Here is a 15845-nt window from a genome sequence, read left to right as displayed (position 1 = left end):
ACCAGCTCACATGACGATCTCTGCAGTAACCGGTGCACATCAAACACTCGTGTTTTGTTTTTTTGTTTTTTTTTTGTGTGTGTCAAGAAAATCATTTTGGGAGCAAAAGATAATTTACAATAAAGTCGTGCTTCTCCACAATCTTGACAAAACCCAGTAAATTAACGATTTCTATGCAACTAAAATAAGTAAACATGAGCCAAGAATATGTCAGCAAGACAAGTTTAGAAAATGCATATATATTTTATTGGCATTGACAAACAGTAGGAAAGAGTGGCAATGACAGTAAGGCAGTAAATTTATAAAATAACCACAGATCACTTAGCTGTGGTCTTTCCTCTTCTATAAATACTACTGATCTCGGTAATAAAAGATGCAAATATCTGTAAAAGGGTAGTATTCAGAGTTTTAAAGGATAAAAAAAAGGTTACATTTGCTGCAAAAACAAACTACCTACAGTACTGGAAAAATTTGGAAATTTATGTGAATAATGTACAACTGAGGAACCAGAGATTACAGAAAGGGCAGATGGTGATGTAGAAAATACAACTGGGCAGTCTGTTGATTTAGAGCTACAATGATGTAATAAACGCTAAACATAGATTGATACAATTAACATAATTATAACCTAGTATTTCCTGACTTTCTGGTTAATGTGTTGACATAACTTACAGATCTATTATCACTCCAAGTACATACTTATAGTTAATATTTCAACATACAGCAGTTTTATGTGAATTTCTAAAAATAGAAAACAGGTTAATGACATTCTGTTGTCAGTGCTGGACAATCCAAATTGCTTTATTCATCCAATGTCAACATAAAAAAAAAAAACTAACTTTCTGTTTATCTTTATCTGATTATCTGTATATGACATGCTGTGGTTAGGATCAGATAGATTCAAATAGACTACAGGAAAAATGTGGTTACAGTTAAGACTACTGTAAAACACTTTGTTTACATTAGATAACTTATAATTTTCATACATTTACATTTTTTTATTTATATTCTATCAATGGTCAACATTTTCTGCAATAGGCAATATATGCATATTATCTTCTTACCCCTGAAGTAGTTTCTTTGTTAGTGACCATTCTTGCACAGAGTTTTGATTTTCCTGAAGTTTATATTAAGATACCCCTGACAATGTAGCTGCTTATTTACTATTCTGGGACCTCAAACCTTGACTGTAACTTAAGATTAGTAACTTTAGGCTTTAAGAGGGATTTAAGGGGAAAGACCATAATTACTCTAAGAGGAAAAAACATTATTTGGAGGTTTGTAATGGGAGAAAGTATCAAGTATTAAAGTAGCCTATTCACCACCCTGTTCTCCTCTCTCCACCTCACCACTCCGTGTTTTGGCACTAAACTTGAACTGGATTCAAATCATGAAGCATTGATCCAATTCTTGAAATACTGGGCTATGGCAACATCAATGAAAACGGCTAAGTAGCTAAAATGACAAGTTAAATGAGTAACAATTATTAACAATTTGCTTAACATTCAGGTGAAAATGGTCTAAAAGCCACACACATTCAAGATATTTCATTCTGGACAGGTTACTGGTATGAAATCCAGTAACTCAGTCATTCATCTTTCTTACTTTTAAACCAGAGCATATCCTAGCAATTTGCAGAATTTGCTGAATTAAACAAAAAGATTACACAACACTTGGTGGCTTCTCAGTGTGGAGGAGTGCAAAGGACAGGAGATACAAAAAAGCTCTGTAGTACAGGATTTACCCTCAGTTTTAGGGTAAAAAATGATCAGTCTTGATGTTGTGAGTGGTTTAGCAGGATGGCTGGAACTCAGGATTTGGTCTGGACCTGCCAATGAAGGGCCTCAGCCTGGACTTTCAAGCTCCGAAATTCCACTTGAATGAAATCAGTCAAGGCCTTCCTCATTTCCGACTGAAAGAAATTAAGAAAAAAGAAGGTGCCAGACACATGCTGTAAAATCTGCTTACTTTGCACTTAACCATGTACAAACCAGTTATGCAAACTAGAGATCAAACCATTGGTTAATTAATGGGTTTGTAGATCAATAGAAAACTGATTGGAAAATATCTTGACAGCAGTTTGGTTTTTTTTTATTGTTTGCAGTCATCCAGGTGATTGCACACTCAGAAAAGGACCAGCAATGACCATAACCCCATAGTGCTAGATTTCAAACAGGTTTCAATCCCACCTGTTCAGTGACCACCTGTGCAATACAGTGGCTCTGCCATGAAATCTACTTTTACAAGGTTATAATCTTTTACAAGTTCATCCACTAATCGCAATTAGTGGATGACCGACACTAACTCTTGAAAAAGAACTACCTTTTTAGGTGGTACATAATTTTATAGAATACTAAAAACAGTAGTATAATAGATTTCATCTCTAAGTACCTGGCTCTTGTTTTGTGCTCGAAGGGACTCAACAAGATCTTTCATGCTGAATGGTTTCCCCACCAGGATAGTGATTCTCTGGAAGCACAAATCCAAAAGTTAAAACTATAGACACAGTAACAAAAAGCAACAATAAACACAACGCATAAAGTTTTTTTCACCTTGCCAGACCGAGGAATGTAGGGCATCACATTTGGTAAAACATCAGTCAAACCTGAGACAAAAGTAGAAATCACAGAAGGTCAATCAGTGGGTTTTTGCGCTGGGTGTGTCCTGTATGATTGTTAAGTCTATTGTATAGTATTTAATGATTTTTATGTATTTTTTTTGGAAGTAATCAACATTCCCAGAACACAGGAACATTCTCCATGTTCATTTTCAACACGTTTGATGCTCTCTCCAATGTTTGATACTCTGTCTATATAAATATACAAGCTTTCTATATACAATGTTATGTTTTAACTTCACATTTCTGATCAACAGTGAAGCAGTCAGTTATTAAAAACAAGTGTAATGGAACAGAAGACCATGTGCAATAATAACTGTCACACTTGGCGAGTGCTGTGAAGGTGGGCTACTCACCAACATGCCAGAGTGGGAGGATAATTGGATTTAGGGAGCAGTCTGCTATTAACCGGCCAACACCTTAACAACAAATAAGAAATGAACCCCAATCACCTTAACACTGACCACTGAAATGCAGGCACAGGCCAGTCAACCCAACCTAATACATAATCATATACACATAAGTAATCACTCTGCAACAAAGCTCATTTTTAGCGTGATTCTCACAAAGATACTTAAAAACATACATAGTACTTACCCCATTTTAACCGTATGAATTCCTCACCCATGTTGACTTTGCCTGTTAAATGAGAAATGAGACAAAGTACTAATTTCCACTTTAATTGCAAAAAAATAGATCATAAAGTCACAGAACCTGTAGAAAAGAGGACACGACAATAAACAGAGTAAAGCTGTGACCAGCATAGTTGGCATACCCTCTGGAAAAATGTGCACCCATTCTCCTCTGTTTAATTTCTCTAGAATAAAATCCATTCCTTTCTGGTAAACACCATCACCTGAAGAAAGCACATAATGCAAATACATTGTTCAACATACATTTAGAAAAAATTGATTTTATTTAATATATTTTAAAAAACTGCTCACCTCTACAGATGGGAACACACTTCCCACGACTGAAGAATCTGGAGTGGAGCTCTTTTGTGAAGCAAATATCAGATGCTGTTGGGGTCCTGCCCAGCCACAGTAGAGAATCACTCATTATCCAATTGTGTGTGATTGTGTGTGTGTGATTGTGTGTTTGTGTGTGATTGTGTGTGTGCGCGTGTGTGATTGTGTGTTTGTGTGTGATTGTGTGTGTGTGTGTGTGTGTCTATATACCATTTAATTTCACTGAACTCACCACCGCATCTTGTTGACGTTCCATAGCTGCCTGAGTTTTAGCATGCCTGTTGCAGATACCGATGAGGGATCATTTCTCATTCTTTCAACTGATAAAATTGTGGGATTACTTTTTGTCCTTACCCCAAATGTGTGGGTCATCCATACAGGACTGGTGATTGGACAAAGTGATGAGGGGTGTGTCAGAGGGTCTCTGGTCAATTAGGTTCAACAAGACCTCCTGGTTGTGGACAGTCAGGCGGTTCATGTACTCTGAAGGAGCAGGGATTAAGAGAATAATGGCACAGAAGGAAGCAGCGAGCTAAGAAAAAAACTGAAAATAAGAATCTTCTTGTAGGTATTGTGTTGGTGTTTTATCTAGTGTTTACTGTATGTACATATTTCAACTTACTTGTCCAGAAGTAGGAATAGGAGCCCACCATGCCCATGATCAGTGAACTAGAAAGCCTCCATGACAAAGCAGGGCACAGTGGGAATGGCCATTTGACCTCCAGGGGCATCTCCACACGCATTAACCTGACCCGTCCCAAACAGAACAAGAAACAGGAGGAAAACTTTTTCATCTGGTTTGGGTTAATGGGGCACTTGAAAGTCAGTCTACTTATTATGGGAATCAGTTTTATAACATCTAGAAAAAAAATTACGTGGATTTGCCTTTGGTTTGGTCTTAATTAAGTGGAATGAAGTCAAAATGAAAGATTAAACCTGATTTCCACTGGTCTGTGTCCATTGATTGTGTGTCTTGGTCCAAACAATGCTCCACCTCTCATTACTCTCCTTCCCCTGCTTTTCTTTTCCTGGGTTGATTCTCATGAGAGACTCTTTGTGAATTTGGTGGTTTTTGCAACTGCACTTGAACCCTCACATTTCAGGACATTTCCCTGATTGACTGATGTTTATGTATTGTAAATGTAACAAACAATGCCTATTTTAAGGAATCTAAAGATATTTCGCTTTGTTGTTACTTTTTCTTTACTTGATAATTCCATGTGGTATTTTTATTCTGTAGGAATGATTAGGAATAAATATTAGGAACAATGAGGGGTTTAAGTGAAAAGCTCTGTCCAAATGTTTGAGTGAGATTCAGAAAGCATTGGGTGTATTATAACTAACTTATAGCATTGAGGAATGCAGAATTTCTTTTTCTCAAATAACTACCAAGTTATGAAGTTTACACTCGAGTCTTAGATCAAAACATTCAGTGGTATATGCAACAGCAAGCTAACGCTAGCCTGCTAGCCAGCAACTAGCTAACGTTTACACACGTAGCTCTCAGAGACACGGCTCCAACATTAACCCGGACACAGCCCTGTCAATAATACATTTATAAACACATTCATCGGTAGATGTTGAACAAACTCCAACTTAAATTTTAACGCCACACAAGATGTAGCCATAACGTTACTGACATAATCATTCAACAGTTACCAACAGTCGGCTGCATGTTTATTCTGTATCACCGACTATCTTGACAAATTAGCCAACAAGCCGTGTTCGTCGTTCGTTATTAAATACGCAACCTAGTGTGTAGATCTATTGTGACTTTTGCATTTAACACACCTCTCAACCTCACCTTTCTCCTGACACTTCAACGGTCACCGACACCGGAAATGAAAGCCTGGTGCTGGCTTATGGGTAATGTAGTTGATAGAAAAGGCGTACTATATAGCGTAATATTTCTCAAAATATAGTTCATTTCACATGATTTTACTTTACTTCCCCGAGTTAAGAGGTACTAATAAATAGTTGGTCAAATTTTGTCATATTGTCCGTTTTAATAAATCCTGGAATATGATGGAGGGCTCATGAGACCTAAGTTAGTAAATGATGCAGCCACTGATTGTGATAGATAACCCATGACGTAATGTTGGAGTTGCTAAGGAGTATAGCTGTCCTTATCTTATCCTTCGTCCTCCTCAACCATATTTGTGAATTTATTGTTTTTCTGTGCTTTTTGTTTATTACTTAGTTCTCAAGAATGCCAAGGGAATCTCAGATGTCAGGTTTACACGTATGTAAAGGCCGACCATTTTTTCTTTTCACGGTTTGGTTTTCTTTTATATAGAACACCGTTTCCACCACTGGAAGAAAAATATCATGATTGGGCAACTGTGGCACAGGAAGGTAGAGTGGTTGTTCACCAATCTCACAGTTATTGGTTCAATCCCTGGCTCCTCTGGTCACATGTTGAAGTGTCCTTGAGCAAGACACTGAACCCCAACTTAGTTGCTCCTGGTGAGTGTTGGCCAGCTGCATAGAAGCTCCCCCATTGGTGTGTGAATAAGAAGCAGTGTAAAGCGCTTTGAGTGGCAATAGGTAGAAAAGTGCTATATAAGTGCAGACCATTGACCATTTGTGTAATATCGTGAGTGTGTAAGTCAGTCAAAATATTGAGATACTAAGTTAAAATTAAAAAAGGTTATTGTACTGAATTTGACGTTGCCTCCCTCTCCATCTTGGTGCCATGTACTCAGAAAGCGGGGGACATAAAGCAGAGCAAAGCAGTTCTTGGTGTCACTGCACAGAGAACTGGGACAGAGCTGGTCCCTGCTGATTCACACATTCTTATGATTGATGAACTGAAGTGATTTGTTTGTTCTTTGTTCTATTCTTCTGTAGGAAGCAGCTACATGCACTAGTGCTCAGTGGGGTTACAGCCATCCACTGTGTTTACTTGGATTAAATCAGGTGCAAAAAACAAAATATTGTTACAACCCCTTATATTTTCTGTTTATTAACAGATTTATGTGCCCTTTGTTCTGTGCATCCTGAGCTCATTTCCAGCCCTCTTGGCATTTCATCCGTTGTTGTATTAGTGTTTTATTCTTGAAATCACAGAACTGTTGTGTGTATGAGAGTCTCACAACTCTTCTTTGTCTTCTGAAACCTCACAGTCTACAGCATGGGCTGGTTGGAACTAAAAGACTTTTCATTTATAAAAACGTGTAAAATGGCATTCTACACTTATTTTAACATAATAGCTTTAGCAGTATTGCTTCTTGTGCTTCCCAGCCTGATGCTGTTGTTTTCAAAAATAGTATTTTAAACAGAAGCATCACAAAAAAAAAAAAAAAGACTTTTCATCACTGTTTCTTCTTTCTACCAAACTCAGTCAACAGAACTGTCAGTGAAAACACTGAAAGTCTGGTAGACAAAAACCACGAAGTTTGGGTTGTTGTGAACCTTCATTAAAAGGAATTATCAGTGACAGAGGATAAGAGGCAGTAGTCATGTCCTTTTACTCTTGTGTACATACACAGGGAAAAGAAAACACAAAACTGAGGAAAAAAACTGAATTTTCTTTCCTTCACCCGAGTTTCAATTACACACAAAAATGCTTCAGAATCAAATAAGCAGCTGCACATTTTTTTTAACATGACATACAATTATTAGCTTTACACATCCAGCCCCTCCGTTATTTAGGTTGGCACATTAAGACACAAACAGCAACAAGTATAAAACAATTAAATGAAGAAATAAAAAAAACAAGAGTCCTGCTTCTAGATCATGTCCCTCAAACCGCAATTAAAGAAGTCTGCACAGGAAACCAAGAGTAGAAACATACCAAGGCTCAAATCAGTGACTCAGCATAGAAAGGTTTATGAAACTTCAGAGTATGACCGACAATTTCACCTCAAATAAAAAAGGAGTAAGTGTGGCATTATTCTATATTTTACTCCAGTTATTAAAAAAAAAAAAAAAAACGGAAATCAATGAAAAGACCAAAACCAGCATTACATTCATTTACTAACAAGTGCTGTAGTCCAAAATATATGAATAAGGCATCATAGAGGCACACTGTGTGTTTGGGTTCAGTTTCCACTGTACTTAGGTACAGTACAGAAAACAAAAAAACAAAAAACAAAAGAGAAATCATAGGGCAGCTCATGAGTTCCAGAGACACTATGAATAAGTAAAAAATATTAGGACTGCAACTAATAGTTTGCTGATTGTTTTGTTTTAAGTAAATAATTTTGTCAATGAAACATACTGCTGAGTTAAATGTCACCTCTTTATGTGTTGTGGTGACAATAAACCCCAAATATTCAGATTTCCATTTCCATTTTTTTGTGACCATGAAAAGCAGGAAATCATCTTTTTATGACCTGAAATCCCAAAAATGTAATTCCTGGACCTTACAGAGAAGCTGTTGCAGGAAATGAGTGAGCAGCAATTTCAATTAAATTTGTTTGTGAGAATTTCTATCTTCAGTATGAACCACTGGGTTTGAAGCGGAGAGCAACGTACAAATGGACTAATGTTGGTTTTGGTTGTTTCAAATGCTGACAGACAATCAAAAAAATTATAACACTAACAGTAACACATGATAATTAAGATAAATGCGGCTCTGCATTCACAGACATTAGAGAGAAGACGATTCACTGTTATTGCATATGGTAATGATAACAAAAGGTCTTTTAACTGAGCCATATATTATTTTTGTGGTACTATCCATGTCTTGATCCAGACTTAAGCTAACATCCCTGGTTATGTAGCAACTAAGACACTATCACGTGCCATGAAGTTGTTGGTGATTGCTTGACCTAAAACTGAATCACACTTAAACATCATTACTGTCTTCTGAGATTGACTAAAGTTTAATTAAACAAAAAAATATTAGGCCTAGATGTGAGATAATATTGAGTAGCTGAGACCAACTCACTTAAACAATTTTCATCACCTGCTGTTAGTGAGCACTCAGACTGACAGACGAGCTTTACTACAAGACAAAGAACATACAAAAGAACAGACGTACAAATAAGAGTACCCAAATAAATCCTACATAAAATAAGAAAAGAAGGAAAGAAAACTCTCTCTATATATAAGAAATCACAACTAATTGAAACAATGAGTGTAGCTAATCAAGTGTCTAAAATCATTGAGGCAGTGGGTGAGATAACTTGTTCTATTAAGTAGAGCTAGAACTTTTTTAGCCTTATTTCAGTGCAGATACTTATATATTGTGTGTATTATTGGCTAAAACACTGGAATAAAAACAAAATAAGTGCTGCTCAGATCTATGCGTTTCTCACAGCTCCACTGCAGGAAGGCATCCTTTAGCATTACTCTCATTCACACAATTGCCAAAATTTTTGTTTAGTCTTTACCAGCAGTGGGACCTGCATTACTCTCTGGACAGTATTTAAACCTACAGGCTAATGTACTTCTTCCTTCCTAAACATTGCATGTTTCTGGTGAAATTAGCTTTTACTGCTACAGATGTGGGGAGCATTCAATAGTAACCAGAAAAAAACTGTATTTACTGCTGATTTTCTAATGTATAAAAACACTGGGGTACTTTTAAATACACCCTGCTACACCCTTACTCATCCTTATTTTGGAGCTAAATTTCCTTAATGGAAAAGACCACGATCGTCGAATTTCTCTCGTCCTGCTCTTCGGTTCCTTCCCTGGTTGGGTTTTGTGGCCGCTGGTGTGCAGCTGTAGTCGGAGACTCCCAGGGAGGATCATTACAGCATCACACAGTGGTAAAGCATCTGTTCTGGAAGAGCTGCTCCACGACTGAAGAGTCGGCCAGTGTGGAGGTGTCTCCCAGGTCTCGTTCGTTACAGGCAATTTTGCGGAGCACCCGTCGCATGATCTTACCTGCAGGAAGTGGAAGGAGCGGAAAAGGAAGTTATTTGGGTGGCAAAAAACATAACTAAAAAAAACTATTCAAAATAATTCTATACAAAGTACATTTGTTACTGTTTTTCTGGAAAAACTAAAGTAGTTTTCTGTTTGAATGAGTACAAGACATAGACCAGGATCAGAGAAAGTTAAAACATATTTTTAAAATTTTTCACATGTCCTTCCTAATGCAATAGAGCAGCAAGGGTAAATTGATTTTAATGCGCACGCAAACATTCGGATTTAAAAATCAAAAGATGGATAAGGAATTTCAGCTTCTGTAGATCTATAGATGTACAGAAGCTGAAATTCCTTATCGACAGCAGAGTCACCAGTCAAACTATGGTATAGTTTGGACTATACCACAGATATTATATTGAATAGTGTTGAATTTGTAAATTCAACTACAAATACATTTTTGTCAGTGTGTCATTGATTTCAGTTATCTGTAAATTTACCGGAGCGAGTTTTGGGGAGTCCTGGAGCATTCTGGATGTAGTCTGGTGTGGCGATAGCGCCGATCTTCTCCCTGACTGCAAAAACAATAAATAAATAATTGCATAAATACATAAATATCCCATTGCACAGATATTAAGTGGAAATAAAGCTGAACAGTAAGAAACCCATTGTAGACATTAATGTACAGACTTCAGCAGATGCTGTTTCTTTGAAGCACTTTTTTTGCCTATTTTATGTTTTGCCATTTACTTTTGTGATCAGAATCCAATTTAGAGCTTTCGCAATCTTTTTGTAACCTTCTCCTTGTTTGTGACTGGTAATGATCTCTTCTCTTTTGACAATTCACTTAGCCTTTCTAACATGCCAGTCAACAAACCCCTGCATTCTCTCTCAAGCACACTTGCTGCATCGATAAGTTGTGCCAGATGTTTTTGAAAAAACTGCAGTAGTCATTAAAAGTTGTCATTTGTGTTGATTTTGGAGGAACCACCTGTTAGTTGCAAAATTAAACATGTTGAGCTATTTCAATTATCAATTCAATGTTTCATTGCCAACAGTTGCAATAAACCTAATTTGTGTTGCTCCTTGTGTTTACCAACCTTGTTTCTTGAGTTCGGCCTCCAGTGTTTGGTTGTACGTCGCCCCGTCTCTCAGAGTTACAAAGCAGTAGAGGCTTTCTCCTTTAACTGGATGTGGTCTGCCCACCACTGCAGCTTCTGCAATAGCCTCATGCTCCACCAGAGCCGACTCCACCTCCGCTGTACTCAACAAGTGACCTGAAGGGAAAAAGAGGGACAGAGTGTGTGTAAATAAAATATTTTGCTATCTTTTGACAACCAGCTAGAACTTACTGTACCTAACCCTGAAGGTTTGTATAGATGGCTTAGGAAAGGAAGGAAGGGGGTATGGAAGCAGTTACTACATGCCTGCTTCAATACAAGGAAAACACAGGAAAGAAATACAGCAAGGTAAAGTTGGCTGGTCCTACCTGAGACATTCAGCATGTCATCAATCCTCCCTGTGATCCAATAGTAGCCGTCCTTGTCTCTACGGCAACCTGTAGGATGGAAAAATTGTTAAGAATTGTAAATGGCACTACGGTGCAGAGGTGCTGCGCCAAGTGAGACGAGCAGTGAACAGTCAACTCAGAGGGAAAAAAATATTTAGAAACATCTTTTTTGCAGTTTGCAGTATAAGTTTTTCTTTTTGATCCTATAATTCTCTATGTCATGTTGTGGTCTCTTACCATCCCCTGTGACATAGTACCCAGGGAACTTCTTGAAGTAGGTCGTTTCAAACCTTGAATAGTTTCCGTATACTGTCCTCATCATACCAGGCCAGGCCTGTTTGAACACCTGTTTCAGGGCAGGAGCAGAGTTCAATGCACACAATGAATCAAAGGCTAAAAAACTATTCTGTGAACGTATAAAGAGAAATGTTTGAGTAAAAATACAAATTATAGTTCAGGTCATGTCAAGACAAAGTAAGGTAAAGCTGACCAGGTAGCCTTCACTTGGCCCCTCCAGCTCCTCTCCCGACTCATTTAGAATGGCTGGAACCACACCAAAGAACGGGAAAGTCTGGAGGACACAAAAGGACACACAGAAAACAGTATGTTCACTTTCTTCAAAGTATATTTCCTCAATTAATTTTTTAATAAGACTGTGAAAGTGGATTTTAATGAGCAGTATAACAGGAAACGCCTTCGGTTTTTGATCCAGTTTCAACTTATCCCAGAGAAAACCTTGGATAAAAACCTAAATAAAAGTCTCTCAGTCAGATTCCACTGTAAAATAACAATTTTACATAATTATTATCACATAATTATTATTATTAACACATAACTTGGATATATAGTAACTAAAATGGGGCAGAGAAAGTAAGGAAACTGTTCAATTACCACAGAGGTAAATGTAGACCAGCGGCTATATAAGTTAGACATTTTCAAAATATTTACAAGGGAACTGTAAAAGAAAGAGGACGCCAACTATTGTATGAAAAGAAAACTCGAACCAAAAGCCAAGAAAATTAAGGTTTTTAGGATTGAGAAGTAACCCAAATTCATAATTTCAATATAAGTTATAAACCTTATAAATAAACCTACCTTGCTATGACTTATAATATTAAAGCACTATAGATAAAAAAGCACTAAATAAACATTGTGCATTTATTTTGTACATCATTTACTCACAGCAGATCCAGGTTTCATGGGTGTGGCTGCAGGTAGAGGAGTGAGCATATGTCCACCCTGTAACAGGTAAACAGAAAGGTTTTATCTCACCAAAAGAAAGCAAAACAGGGAAAGTTTAAAGGGCCAAGGACGGTCCAACATCTTCATTTTGCAATCAATCAATCAAAAACGATTAAGCTCTGTGTTTTTGCTTTAATTGATTTAGAATGTAGGACATTAGTAATTTATTAAAGTAAAATATTTTTTTCAAATTAGTGTTAAGAGAACTGGAAGAGTGTAATAACCACAACATACATTTTCTGTCTGCCAGAAAGTGTCAACAATAGGACATCGCTTCTCTCCCACTACACTGTAGTACCAATGCCAGGCCTCAGGGTTGATGGGCTCTCCCACCGTCCCCAAAATTTTCAGAGAGTCCCGCTTATACCTGCAGAGAACAAACTTAAGTTAGTTTTTTAATCACAAAAAGCCTCAAACCACATTGCGTTGTCTATGTGTATAATTAGTTTGGCTAAAAATGCAATTTATTTCTATTTCCTGAGTAAAAGCGATCATATAACAAACAATTACGCTGCTAACTAGCCTCCCTGGAAGGAAACTGACACAGACAAAAACTGCTGAAACAGAAACAAAATTGGAGAGAGCAACGTACTTTTGTACTGGCTCGCTGCCGTATTTCATCAGCAGCCTGATGGCGGTTGGAGCTGTGTAGAACTTGGTTACATGATATTTGTCCACAATCTCCCACATACGGCTCACATCTGGGTAGGTTGGCAGTCCCTCGAACTAACCCACACAAACAAAGAGTAAGTTTGAGTCATCATCAGAGAGGAAAACATATATTCACCTAATGCTTGAGACAGTCACTGAGAACTAGATTTGCATCATTATAAAATGCATGATCTTTAGCCTGTGGGTGTCACATAACTATTGTATATAAATTTGTATATTTTTCCTTAACTGTCAACACAATAAAGCATTTCTGTATCATGGGCCATATATATAAAAATAAAGATCTATGCATTATCTTCTGCTTATCCCGAGTCAGGTTAACATGGCAGCAGGTTCAGCAGGCTAATCCTGACATCCCCTCTCCCAAGCCAGGTTTTCCTTCAAATATAGTCCTGAGGCTTCTCATGACCAAATATAATGGGAGCATTGAGGAAACCCATTTCAGCCACTTTAATTAATTATCTAATTTTCTTGGTCACTACCCAAAGCTCATGACCACATGTGAAGGTTGGACTGACTAGATTGAGCAGGAAATTTAGAACTTTAGAAATTTAGAAAGCTTCATCAGGTCACAAAAAGGAGGACTGTATATACAGGAGAGTCACTGTAATACACATATGCCAAAATATATACAAAAAAAGTCAGTAAAGTTAAACAAACACTATAATGATTTTCTTGTGATCATCAGACTCCCAGTCTGACACTGGGTTTCATCAGAGACAGTAACATGTCAAGTGAGCTTATTTTAAATTAACTTACAATTAACTTTTGCATTGTTTTTTCATAATATGCCTAAATTACTCTAATGTCAGTATGTTCTTCACAATGTCCACAACAAAACCAGAGATAAATGCACATTTGAAAAAAAGAAAGGTGAATAGTGTAAAAAGGTTGGTTAATTAATGTTATATACAAAACTTAAATATTTTAATGCCTGTACTGAATTCTTTGATTGTGAACTATAATAAATAAAATAATATACCATCTGGAATAACACACAATAGAGAGACCTTGGGCCAAGTCGGTGGAAGTTTGTTAATAACAGGAAACAAAGTAATTCCACAGTCCCTCAGCGTCAACTTACCAGGACACTGGTCGCTCCATAAGCAAGGGGGCCATAGGTGATGTAGGAGTGTCCAGTGATCCAACCAATGTCTGCTGTACACCAGTAGATGTCATCAGGCTGGTAGTCAAACACAAATTTGAAGGTTGCAGCTGTGTAGAGCATGTAGCCGCTGATGGTGTGAAGAACCCCCTGAGGATGAGAAAAGAGTTGTGAGGATTGAGTATACATATACATTTTAGGATGAAAAGACTAAAACTTTGTATTCACACCTATTTTTGGGAAAAGATGAGAGTTTAAAAAAAAAGAAAAAATAACACTGACACTACTGATTTGCTGGCAGAGTTGGGAACTTATATTACGCACTGACAAGAAAGATATATATTGATAGTCCTCTTTACTACTGGTGGTCCTTGACCATGAATTCAAGATGTATTTTTACTGTACATTCCCACATATTAACACTTTGGTACTGTTGTCTACAAAGCTCAAGCACTGTTAGGGTTGGGCTATTAATAAAACGTGATACCAGTACTAATACATAATACATTATCAATACTTTGATAACAGCTTCTAAATGCTACATATTTCAATACCAGTATTAAAAAATCGATTTGAACAAAAAAAAATTACATTATTAGCCAAAACAACCTGGAAAACAAAGAAAAGTAAGCGTTTTTAGCCATAACTGAACAGTGAAGAATTGTGGTTTGAAAGCTTTTTGTCTTGGATAACATGAATTTTACACTAAAAGCTTGGTACCATTTTATTCTTTGGTTTCATACACAGAGAATTGCTAACTGCATCATTATGCTAAAACTACAGCTTTCTGTATGTGTATTTGTCCCATAATTTAATAAGTGAGCAAGTTCTAATGGAGTCTGTTAGCAGCCTCCACCATAAAGGTTCTTGGCCTCCCTCTACCAGCTCATCCACCTCACATGGAGAAGAAAAAAAAAGGATCAATGAGTGATAATAACGGATCTTTATTTCCATTTCAAACTTCAGCCAATGGTTATTAATAGGACTATTTTTTTTTACATTTTTGCTGTTCTAGAAATTAATACATTTTAACTCAGTTGTCAGTTTGTTAGCTTCACCAAATCTGTACTAGGTTCCCACTCCTATGATGATATGAAAATGTATGATTCATTTAAATTAACTGCAATTAAAATTTCTGATCAACTGAGAGCCCTCATAGTAAAAATTGTGTCAATGTCATAAAACTATTTTCACCATCAGGCTACAATCAATTAGCCACAAGAGCCAGCTGCTCAGCTTCTAGTGCCACAACTATGCACAGCACTTTATTTCGGTCAATACTCAGTATTACCTGATACAATGAGCTTTGAATATAAAATCTTTGGACATAAGAAGTTGGTTAAGTGCATCCTTGAATAAAATCTAATCAAGTGATACATCAACTAATAAATCCATCGATGGTTCTCAACACTGGACAATGATGCACCAAAATGCATAAAACACACAGAAAAATGCAAAATGCATGACAATAAAAAGGAAAACAGGGGCAAAACTACCTAAAAGTACATCAAAATCATGTCAGTCTACACATTTAAATGGTTTACAGCTAAATATTGTGTCCTCTAAACATGTTACAACACAACACGAATGTTCAACTTGGTAGAAAATGGAGAAGTGTGTCTGTTGTGTTTTACCTTCGGTTTGCCCGTTGAACCACTAGTATACAGTATAAAGAGAGGATCTTCAGACTCACACCACACTGGGTCACAGTCATTTGAAGCTCCACGCAGCAGAGCGTGCCAACACAGGTCCACCTCAGGGTTCCAAGGGACCTCAAAAAAAAAAAAAATAAAATAAACATACATAGACAAAAGCAGATTGTGAGCACACAGATCCATGGTATCAATAAAACCCCTGGCAGTCAGGCAATAGACATTCTTTACAACAAATACATTCTGTATGATGTATTGT

At 37.0% G+C, this 15845-nt stretch overlaps 2 protein-coding genes across 4 annotated transcripts in view; both read right to left on the bottom strand.

Moving 5' to 3' along the window:
* Positions 1–223: 223 nt before the first annotated feature.
* On the bottom strand, positions 224–5365 carry tafazzin (tafazzin, phospholipid-lysophospholipid transacylase). Its single transcript, XM_067528013.1, has 11 exons — positions 4522–5365; positions 4208–4332; positions 3940–4068; positions 3818–3863; positions 3562–3647; positions 3393–3473; positions 3215–3256; positions 2974–3036; positions 2553–2605; positions 2392–2469; positions 224–1912 (listed from the first exon to the last, which is right to left on the bottom strand). The coding sequence occupies exons 1-11, from the start codon at positions 4584–4586 to the stop codon at positions 1811–1813; spliced, it is 870 nt and encodes a 289-aa protein (XP_067384114.1). The 5' UTR covers positions 4587–5365; the 3' UTR covers positions 224–1810.
* A 1666-nt stretch (positions 5366–7031) lies between these two features.
* The window catches only part of acss2 (acyl-CoA synthetase short chain family member 2), a 28103-nt gene continuing 19289 nt past the window's right edge, over positions 7032–15845 (bottom strand). For all 3 annotated transcript variants that reach the window (XM_067527101.1, XM_067527102.1, XM_067527103.1), the window contains 11 exons: positions 15569–15706; positions 13914–14084; positions 12750–12883; positions 12392–12524; positions 12098–12154; positions 11406–11486; positions 11153–11261; positions 10895–10963; positions 10506–10682; positions 9906–9980; positions 7032–9423 (listed from right to left, as the gene is read on the bottom strand). In XM_067527101.1, the coding sequence (XP_067383202.1) occupies positions 9296–9423; positions 9906–9980; positions 10506–10682; positions 10895–10963; positions 11153–11261; positions 11406–11486; positions 12098–12154; positions 12392–12524; positions 12750–12883; positions 13914–14084; positions 15569–15706 (1272 nt within the window). In that variant the 3' untranslated portion in view covers positions 7032–9295. The remainder of the gene's footprint in view (positions 9424–9905; positions 9981–10505; positions 10683–10894; positions 10964–11152; positions 11262–11405; positions 11487–12097; positions 12155–12391; positions 12525–12749; positions 12884–13913; positions 14085–15568; positions 15707–15845) is intronic.

This window comes from Channa argus, chromosome 13, assembly GCF_033026475.1.
Source record: "Channa argus isolate prfri chromosome 13, Channa argus male v1.0, whole genome shotgun sequence".
NCBI lineage: Eukaryota > Metazoa > Chordata > Actinopteri > Anabantiformes > Channidae > Channa > Channa argus.
This window is presented reverse-complemented; position numbering and strand designations above follow the sequence as displayed.